This window comes from Physeter macrocephalus, chromosome 6 (assembly GCF_002837175.3).
Source record: "Physeter macrocephalus isolate SW-GA chromosome 6, ASM283717v5, whole genome shotgun sequence".
NCBI lineage: Eukaryota > Metazoa > Chordata > Mammalia > Artiodactyla > Physeteridae > Physeter > Physeter macrocephalus.
The window spans coordinates 23,715,145-23,726,200 of NC_041219.1; the positions used below are offsets into that span (position 1 = coordinate 23,715,145).

Below are 11,056 nucleotides of genomic sequence, written 5' to 3' on the forward strand. Positions count from 1 at the left end.
ATTACCATATGATCCAACAATCCCACTACTGGGCATATACCCAGAGAAAACCGTAATTCAAAAAGACACATGCACCCCAATGTTCACTGCAGCACTATTTACAGTAGCCAGGTCATGGAAGCAACCTAAATACCCATCGACAGACAACTGGATAAAGAAGATGTGGTACATATATACAATGGAATATTACTCAGCCATAAAAAGGAACGAAATTGGGTCATTTGTTGAGACGTGGATGGATCTAGAGACTGTCATACAGACAGAAGTCAGAAAGAGAAAAACAAATATCATATATTAACGCATGTATGTGGAACCTAGAAAAATGGTACAGATGAACCAGTTTGCAGGGCAGAAGTTGAGACACAGATGTAGAGAACAAACGTATGGAAACCAAGGGGGGATAGCCGTGGGGGGGTGGTGGTGGTGGTGTGATGAATTGGGAGATTGGGATTGACATGTATACATTGATGTGTATAAAACTGATGACCTGTAAGAACCTGCTGTAAAAAAAAAATAAAATTAAATTAAAAAATTTAAAAAAAAGATTTAATTCACATGTGCCTCAATTTCTCATGGGATAAAAATGGTGCTTACTTTATAGAGTTTTAAGGAAGATTTAATGATAATTTGTGTAACGTTATTAGAAAAATGTTGCATGTGTTAGATATTATTATTATTACTGCTATTATTATTATGTAATCTCTGAAGAACAGTTTTTGAGGTCCAAAACAGTGTAGACATATAGCACAGCTAGAACTAAAATACAAAACTGATAGAGGAGTGGTCATTTTTTTAATCATAAATTATAATGTTTCAACCTTAATAGAAGGTTGATATAAAACCCAATCTCAGACTCCAAGACTTAAATTGATCACTTGTAGTTTTCAACTATGAATCGTGGCTGGACTACCATAAAATATCATTATATACATATTTGGTTAAGTTAAAGGAAGTTTTCCTTCCTGATCAATGTCATACAGAATTTTCTATGCAATGTGTAGATTACGGTAATCTCAAGTGGCCATTACAAAATTAGAAGCCATCAAAACAATTATTTTATTAACAAATTCTTTTTAACAAACTAACCATTACTCCTTCCTACAATATTCGGCAACTCTCCTAGAATAGCTATTTTGATGCTTTCTGTCACCAAGATCTACCACGATCCCTTAGAACGGCTCTATGTCTTCCCATCAAAATATGCAAAAGGGTAGGGAACTGCTTGGGAGAAAAGTGTCAGGCACACACATTAAGTTAGTTCCTCCTTCAAGAAGGAAAGTTTGGTTTTGTCTGGGCGGCTGGACTATGCAGTCCAGCTCGTGACAGTCTGAAGAAGACAAAGTCAGCACAAATTAGTGATGTGCCATTGCGCAATGCAGGCAGGGTTAAGATACCTTGTTTTAAAAGTGGGCTTCTTTCCCACCAAGAAAAGAAAGAAGTTGTTCTTATGTTTTAATTAAGACAGAGTGCCCAGGCCAGGAGCATTACAAAGGCTCCGCAGTTAGATGAGCAGAAAGGACAGAGGAGGGGTCTGACACAGCAAGGGAAAGGATTTCATGCTTCCTGCCTTCTTTCATGTGGCCTTCTTCTCTCATTTATTCTAAAAGCGATCTGGCTATCACCCTCTCTATCTGTGTAGGAATTAGTAATTTATATCTGTAGTCAGCTGGTACCCAAGGTCTAAGACGCCACAGGATTCCCCACCTTCAAACAAGTGATGACTTTAAGGCTGGCAAATGGATGGCTTTTGCAAAAGGCCAAATAATTTCACCCAGAAGACTGAGATTATATGTGATTCAAATGAGCCTCACAGAAAACACAATAAAATACAAATCATAGGAATGCTATGTTCAAACTCAGAAATGAAACACTCGTGGTTATTGTAAAAAGAGAAAGCTGGGGAAATTAGATCATTTAGATGCCATTTATTTCACATCTTCTAGTAATACATTTTTTTTCCTTTAATCAGGAATTCTGACCTCAAAAAAAAAAAGGTTTACTAGTTTCCAAATATTTCCAAAGTAACATATGTAAGCTGACCTTACCTTTTTTTTCAAAGCCTAAAGCTTTGAAAAAAAAAATCTAATCCATCAAATTTAGTATTTCAAAGTAAAATTTGCTAATCTTAAATGAGCACAGTACAACTTCTGATTCATACTATTCTATTCTAAATGATATTTAAAAATTTATAGTCTTTTGGCTCTATGAGGGATTCACAGACATTACTTTAAAGTCTTTAAAAAATAATTTGATATTTAATAATTATTTATTCATAATATTAAAGACGTTCTCTGTCCAGAAAACTTTACACCCTTGCTTTATTATACGAGATTTTAAGGGGAAAAAAAATGAACAGTTGGTTGTTCATATGCAGAATCCTATATCATAAAATCTCTGGCATTTCATATCATAAAATCTGAATTTTGACAAATATTAAGTCATACTGTATACTTAATTTAAGCAGATAATAAATGTAAAGTGCCCAGGTAGTAACTGATATTTAATAAGTGTTCAATACTCTCTATTATGTACTGGCATCTAGTAAGAACCAAGCCTTTTGGTAAATATGAAAAATAAAAATAATAAGTAGAGTTGTAGAGAATATCTATGTGCACAGTCTGTATACTCTCTCAGGACATTTCTCTCATCACTGTCCTGTATACAAGCCATATTTAGAGTGGTAAATCATAAATACATATTTACGCTTAGGGAGACAGAGCATTGGTTCCCCCAATCATCTTCTGTAACTAAGAAAAGGGAAAGAAATAGACAATGACTCTTTATGAATTGGTCTCTGATCCCCTAGGATTAGAAGCTGACATTCACTTTCTCAGAAGTGCCATTTTCTAAAATTTTTGTGGTAGATAAATGATAGATACTACAGTTGCTACTATAAGTTTATTTCAGTCCCCATTCAGGGAGTTTGTATGAGTGTGTACAGATAATTTAAACTGTACAGAAAGGCTGACTTTCTTAAGGCAACAAACGTAATTCAGTCACAGTGTTCAAGATTCTGTATAGTGTAACTGAGGTGTAACTCCAAGATGAAAAGCCAGTTTTTAATAGATTTTTAAAGGGTATATGTGAAAAATATGGGTTGAGAGTGGCTCTGCATGGCCTGGGTCATCGTGACCTAGCCATAGAAAGCAATCCAGCTGGTTTTACTGCTTTCTGACTGCACTGTCAGAGAAGAGCTACTCAGAGAACTTGTTGACAGTTTAAAGAAAGTCTAGCACTCTTAAGTGAGCTGGGGCTGAGAGTAAGTCACAGAGAAAATGGCTTGAGTCCCCAGCGCTGAGGCAGTGTGATGTCATGGAAGTATAACTGAATTAGGAGTATAAGGAGACCTGGGCTCAGCCTGCAGCTCTGTCACCTACCACACTGGAAATGTAGGTGGCTAAGCGGATGAGAGGGCAGCAGCAATGCTGCTGATCAGGCCCAGCTAAGCTACAGAAATACTAGAGTAAAAAACACCAAGCGTCGGGCTTCCCTGGTGGCGCAGTGTTTGCGCGTCCGCCTGCCGATGCAGGGGAACCGGGTTCGCGCCCCGGTCTGGGAGGATCCCACATGCCACGGAGCGGCTGGGCCCGTGAGCCATGGCCGCTGAGCCTGCGCGTCCGGAGCCTGTGCTCCGCAACGGGAGAGGCCGCAACAGAAGGAGGCCCGCATACCACAAAAAAAAAAAAAAACACCAAGCGTCAATAAAACCAGCTTAGGTAAAACAAGAAAAGAAAACTCAAGTTAAAATATATTTCACATATATCAGATGTGAATGCATGGGATCACAGGGGATCAACAAATGCATCCATAATTGTAGAAACTGAAACAAAAATGTGGTGAACCACAAATTACATTACATTCTTTCTTTCAAAGAAATGAAAGAGGGGGAAATGATAATACAATAAGTGGCATGAAGAAGTAGTAATGCACAACGGTAAACACTTTATTTAGAAGGTCTGGAAAGATGGTCGGAAGTTGGAGAGGACAAAAATTGTAGCAAAGAACTGAAAATAAACACTACCATTGAAAAACAAGGAAAGAAATCCCCCAAATGTGGCTAGATTAAACAAAATCTAAAAAACGGTCTAAAAGAATTTAAAGTTTTAAAAACTTAAATTTATGTGTGCTTGCACATGCACACACACATACACAAAACCTGAGACTAAAAGAAATACCTGAGGTAAGAGAAAAGGCTAAGACCACGGAAACCAAAATTAAAGAACTGACATGGGGTAAGGGACCCAGAGACCACAGAAGGGGGTCTGGAACCACAGCATGAATAACAAGCAGGAGGTGGCTGTGAACTGCCACTCGGGAATAATATCTTAAGAATTTTAAAACATCTACTTGAAAAGCAAAGAAAGACTCTGCCAGTGATTGGAAAAAAAATTCAGATGAACAGATAATAGTGATTCCTGATACCTGCTCTTTCTGAGAGAAAAAAGAACTTAAGAAGAATGATGCAATGGGAATTCCCTGGCAGTCCAGTGGTTAGGATTCGGTGCTTTCACTGCTGTGGAACCGGGTTCAATCCCTGGTTGGGGAATGAAGATCCCACAAGCCAGCAAAGAAAAAAAAAAAAAAAAAAAAAAAAAGGAATCATCCAAAATGGAAAGAAATAGACTAATACCAGCAAAGTAACCAGCAAAGACAGAACTTTTTTCTTTGAAGAGAGTAGAACATTTAAATCTATAGGACCTAAGGGAACTTGCCAACAAAAATTTACAGCTAAACAGATAATTATATACTTGAAAATATATGTTGGCAAACAGTAAAATGGTCTCAACTATTAGGTTTAATGCTTAAGTCTCTTCTTTTTACTGTTCATAAGACCTTTTATTTTTTTGCTGTAAAAGGGCATCAAGATACCTATTTCAATAATTGCTCTAAAAATTCTTGCCCTTCAGCCCTGTTCTCATGACAGCCATCACATGAGCTCCCTAAACATGTCTAGAATATGAAGCCAGCTCAGACTTTACAGTCATCAGAGGTCTTAGATTTGATTCCTCATTTCCATTATTATTAACACAATTTTTAAGTTTTATTTCTAAATCTTCAAGAGGCAAATATGAGAGGCTTTAGTACTATTACACACTACCTTATTTATAGTTTTATTTTATTAGTGAAAATAATTGTTTCTTGAAGTGCTGCTGTTTTAAAGCAGGACTAGGTTTCATCTAATTAAGTATAATTTCAAGCATCTAGTTGACCAATAGCCCCAAAGTGTACACTTAACAAACGGTAGGACAAATATGCACAAAGTACTCACTTCAACAGTTTCAATTTTTCCATCCTGGGGATGTGGTGTCCTTGGGTAGATATCGAGAAGATGTGGTGGTGAATCAAAGTGTAATCTTTTGAGGTTTCTTTTAATAACATCTTTACAATTCAGTTCATCAAAGTTAGTCCTCCATAATAAGACCTATAAAAATTAATCAGGTTGGCAGTTATTAACTTGCATGTACAAGCAGTAGAAGTAAATTTTTAAAAAAATGAATATATAGAATTGTCTCTCAAAATAGTCAGGAAGGCTAGATATATATTCTGACAACATTACATCTCAACACTTTTTTTTTTTTTAAGGGTGATAGGGAGAGAGTTAGCATTTCAAATTACCTTTATGTCCAGTTTAAAATTCATATTAAGAAAATAACTTATTACCTTAAAATCATCTTTTATTTTTCCCAAAGCCCAAAATCATGTTTTTGGCTTTACTGTCCACCTTATTCAATAAATCTGGCTCTGAATGACTTTTGGTCATTTCAAATAAATGCAGATTTGCTATACAAACAATTTAATTTTACCATCCTCAAGGAGCTTATTCAACATTTGAAAAACAAGGCATACAGACAATAACATAGGCAATAATTCAAGTGAAAGGGCCACACCAATATTAGGTATTCAGTAAGTGTCAGTTTTATGTATTATAATTAAGTGTAAAGATGAGCAAAAGAAAATAACTGCTATTTGAGTTCCAAAAACTATCAGAACTGGCACTATTTCAGCTATGAGATAGCAGACTTCCTGGCACTCAATTAAAATATAAACTCATTGATAATCACCTTAACATATACAAACTAGCTGGTTGTAAAAATCTTAGCTGAGGTCTCAGATTCCATTCCCCTAACCAAATCAAAGAGGCAGCCGAGAGATTTACAAACCTGTGCATCTGCACCTCCTGACGTAAACAGCTCTCCACCTTTTGAAAATGTAACAGTGAAGACAGGCCCCTAAGAAATAAAGGGAGATAAAAGAAAAAATTACTTGGTAATGCGTTCTCATGGCCAAGAGGGCCGTATTAATTTTTCATCCTAACTTGCAGACTATTTATGCAATGTCTTGAGAACATATCCAGCTGTTAGCAACTTATGCAGGCAAAGAGAATCAAAGAATCAACCCAATTACATTAAAACATCTATAAATGATACTAAATGAAAAAAGAGATACTAATAAAAATGAGAAAATACACTTTTCTCCCCTTTAAAGAAAAGCTTGTGCACAGGTAAGTTAGTAAGAATTTCTGTTCAGATTTTCTGGCTTTGGATTCTTTATTCAACAAATCACTAGCAGAAACTGAATGATAATTCTGTAGGTGATGGGAATGAGGCTGTATGAACAAAGCTCATTTCCTGACCACAACAGGCTTTGCCGAGTTCTCCCTTCATGTGGGCAACATTGAGCCACTCAAAGTTTTAAGAGCAGGACATGGATAGAAGAGCTGTGATCAATGAAAATTGATATCACGATTGTGAGAATGATGAGTTGGAGTCAGAACTAATGGTTGCAGGCCAGTTAGGAAGTTACTGCAATTATCTGGGTGAGAGGTAACAGGAACATGAAATTGAGCAATGGCTGTGGAGTTGGACAAGACTATACTCGGCACAGTCACAACATGACCTCTAGGTCAATTTTCAGTCAAGATAAGAGTAAATATTCCTCATTTCAAAAATATTAGTATACTGTTTGTTTTTAATATGTCCTTAATCTATGCAAGAAAATCTTGGGGGGGAAAACATCTTATATTTTTCAAGTAGACCATCCCACAGACTCAGGTTATTATAGCCTCATAAACACCTTCACCTCCAGACTGTGAAAAATTCCATCTTCATGTGTAGTGCTTTTCTCCTAAATTATTTTATTTATCTTTTTTCTATTACTCTGTCCTTCTTCCATGGATATTTTAATCCTTGCCCACTTTTATTTGTTGTTCATCCAGCCTAAATCCATGGGTACACATATATCTGAGCTGGTTAGTGTCTATTTCTGCTTCACTCTAACACAGCTGCAGAATAAATGATAAAGCAAGCAGGAAGTCCGGCAGGATACATGAAGGCAGAAATAAAAACTTCTCCCTTAGACCACAAAACCCATTCTATTTCTGGATATAAATAACTTATACTTGGTTAAAAGGAAGTACCTAGTACATCTGATTTAAAAAAAAAAAAAAAAGAGGATGCATTCTAGAAAATTTAGAGAAGTTTGAATATTTACCCAGAAAGGAAGGATAGTTTCTGCACTTAAAAAGTTTTTCTTTAGTACATTATATACTAGTGTATATGTGTGTGTGTGTGTGTGTGTGTGTGTGTGTGTGTGTGTGTGTGAGACTGAATAGGCTCAATAAATAGCACCCCACTTCCCCACTGGGTTCCTAAAACAATTGAAAAATAAGACAAAAGAAATATTATCTTTCTTACTGATGAAGGGTTATAAAGAGAAAATGGGGCTTTATCTGTGGGCAACTGGGTTTTCTAGAACTGAATCCCAGAATGAGTCAGATTTGAGTACCCAGTCACAGGCAGGACTGGACAAGGGCAGGCCTCCCCACAAGAAATATCAGAGGAAAACCATAAGGACAGGCACAGGCTCCGAAGAGTAGAGGGCATTGGGCTCGACTTGTCAAATTTCTCCTTCTAAACTCGCCAATCAGATTAGTGAAAGGAGAAAGTGAGGGGGTGTGGAGGCTAAGAGGGTCAAAGCTAGTGGGACAGCATCCACATGAGGGGAAAGATCAGAAGTAAGAAAACATGTATCCATCACCATTTAACCAGTCAAACCTGTACTACATACTGAGGAAGACAGCAGTAGAGGATTAAGTTAATGGCCACTGAAAGATACACATTGATTTTGACATGAATTACAATAAATAATATTCATTTAAAGATAAAAAATAATATCTATTTAAAAATAAAAAACATAGCCTTGGAAGCAAAAAAAAACATTGTGATAGCAGCAATGTGTGCAACACTTGGAAAAATAATAAAGCCATATAATAAAATGGATCAAAACTTTTAAAGATATATTATTTAAGAAGCAAAAATCTTTGTGTTCATACCGTATGTCCTTGAAGTGTATATATTAGCCTTCCTTCTAAGAGGTCCAGAATCTTAAGCGTACCATCTGAAGAAGCAGTGATGAGATAGTTACCCGAAGGATGGAATGATATACAATTAACTCCACCGCTGTGAACTGATTTGTAGAAAATTAAAGCAAAAAGTTCAGAGAATAATTCTTAATTCTAGAGATGCCCCTTTACCCTATTAGCAATACTAGGCTGAAAGCAAGCATCAATTAGGGGCAATGTCTCCACAGCAACCAAAATTCCACATAGCTCATGAGACAGAATAGCTTTACAAATGAGAGTGTGTCATGGAAGGATGATCTTAATAAACACATAACAATAAAATCTTCAGATATATTACCAACATAAGCAACCACTGATTGCCACCAGCTCACATAAGGTATACATCTTAGCCTTAAACTAAATTTAATAACCGGTTAGTTGCTTGGGACAAGGGGTGAAGACTATGGAGATATATTTGGAGAAGGGCAGTCTTGCCAGCTTGAGAATTCATTTCTGGACAACCTCCTTCCAATAGGAGGCAGTATAACACAGCGATCAAAAGTTTGTTCATCACTGTATTTTATAAAAATGTACTTTATAAACAGAAAGTCCTATGTCAGTTCTATCAATATTTTAGCAAGTAACTTAGCCCCTTTAAGCCTCAGTTTCCTCATCTTTAAAGTGGAGGTAATAGTAATACCTCTTAGGGCTGTTGTGAGGATTTAGCACAGTGTCTGCTACATTATAGTTATTAAGAAAGGGAAATGTGGATTTAATATAAATCTAATAGACACTAAGAAATAAATTCATTTCTCTTTTAACTTCAATATATGGGCACAGTAGGATGTTGTTTTCTACCAGTTATAACACCCATCTGTGCTCAGGTATCTCCTTCTGAGTCAATTTCTATCCTGGATTCTTATATAAAGCAGATAACCAAAGTTTGAAAATCTTACAGTAACCTATTTTTTTTTTTTTTTTTTTTTTTTTTTTTTTTTTTTTTTTACAGCCCTGGCATCATTTTTAAGGTCCCTCCACCCCCTTCTGCATGCTGGCCTCTACTCCAGCTCCTTGGACCAGGCTGCTGATAGGGGCTAACTCTTCTCTAGTCAGTTCAAAGTCAGCCCATCTTTCTCATTAAGAGGGCCAAGCCACACTGAGAAGGATGGTCTGTCAGCGTAAGAACTTCCTAGAGGAGCCTATTTTACAACTGAATTTTGTTATGGAAATTGTTACCTTGATAATGCTGGAGTAACTTGTTCACTCTTATATCCCAGATTTTCACGGTATGATCAGAACCTGCTGAAGCTATGCATGTACCATTAGGGTTAAAATCCACAAAATGTGCAAACCTAGGAGGAAAGAATCAGATGGTCTAATATTTCGATTTCTCTTTACTCTCAATTCTTTATTTAAATTGTAATAATTAAACGTCTCCTTGGCAAACTAACCCATATAAATGCAAAGAGAGAATGGACTTACCCTACAAAATCTGAGAAGTTATTAACACATTGCTTATTTGTGGTATCCCAGATTTTAATAGTTTTATCCTCACTACATGATACAATTAGTCTTCCATCAGGTGAAAACCTAGAAAGCATAAGAAAGATAATTTTTGTGGAAGGCTCCTGACAATCACCCCCACCCCCACCCCCACCATGACATACACATGAGATACATGTACATATTAAACACCAGAGGCCAGCACACCACGCAGCAAACTCCTATTCTGCTACCAACATCTTTTCCAACTAAAAATAAGCACAACGAATGACACTGAGAGACCATTAAAAAGATGAAAATATACTATATAGACTAACCGAAGAATATTTAAACCTTTTATTCTTTTATATTTAAATAATTTAGTTTCAAGGTAGTTTCTGTCCAAGGTCTGCACTGCTTCCAAGCCAAGTACCTTGTTTTTTAAAAGAATTCTCTATTTCTTTCTACTGTCATTTTCCAGTGTTATACATATGACCCAAGAGAGCAATTATTGCTCATCCTACCAACTCTACAGTGAGGCTTTTTGTAAGAAAAGAACTGGTGTGTTGAGAATTAAAACTGAATGCCATAATCAACAAAAGAACCAACTCCCCAAGCCTGTAACTTCCTGGATTTAGGGAGGCCAGAGAGCTCCAACAGACTGAAAATAGGACAACTCATTTATACAAAACTGAAGTTCTTTCACGGACACACCTATTATCCATACGCCCCATTAAAAAACAAATAAGAAAATTCTCAGCCATCTCGTCTACAGCTTTTATACTCTCCTTCCCTTGAAAATCCTTTCCAAGGTTCTTTTTCTCTCTGAAGTGCCTTTTTAGAATGGAGACAGAAGAGCAGAAGGCTGAAAAGAAAATGAAAAATTGTAGACTATTAAGAAACCATGGAGCAGAAGCAAAAAGAACTACAATCCTGCAACCTGTGGAACAAAAACCACATTCACAGAAAGGTAGACAAGATGAAAAGACAGAGGGCTATGTACCAGATGAAGGAACAAGATAAAACCCCAGAAAAACAACTAAATGAAGCAGAGATAGGCAACCTTCCAGAAAAAGAATTCAGAATAATGATAGTGAAGATGATCCAGGACCTCGGAAGAAGAATGGAGGCAAAGATCGAGAAGATCCAAGAAATGTTTAACAAAGACCTAGAAGAATTAAAGAACAAACAAACAGAGATGAACAATACAATAACTGAAATGAAAACTACACT

At 36.5% G+C, this 11,056-nt stretch overlaps 1 protein-coding gene across 2 annotated transcripts in view; it reads right to left on the bottom strand.

The window, feature by feature from the left end:
- The window catches only part of POC1B (POC1 centriolar protein B), a 110,742-nt gene that overhangs the window by 53,805 nt on the left and 45,881 nt on the right, over nucleotides 1-11,056 (bottom strand). For both annotated transcript variants that reach the window (XM_024127302.2, XM_028490426.1), the window contains 5 exons: nucleotides 9,824-9,931; nucleotides 9,578-9,693; nucleotides 8,333-8,466; nucleotides 6,162-6,230; nucleotides 5,270-5,422 (listed from right to left, as the gene is read on the bottom strand). In XM_024127302.2, the coding sequence (XP_023983070.1) occupies nucleotides 5,270-5,422; nucleotides 6,162-6,230; nucleotides 8,333-8,466; nucleotides 9,578-9,693; nucleotides 9,824-9,931 (580 nt within the window). The remainder of the gene's footprint in view (nucleotides 1-5,269; nucleotides 5,423-6,161; nucleotides 6,231-8,332; nucleotides 8,467-9,577; nucleotides 9,694-9,823; nucleotides 9,932-11,056) is intronic.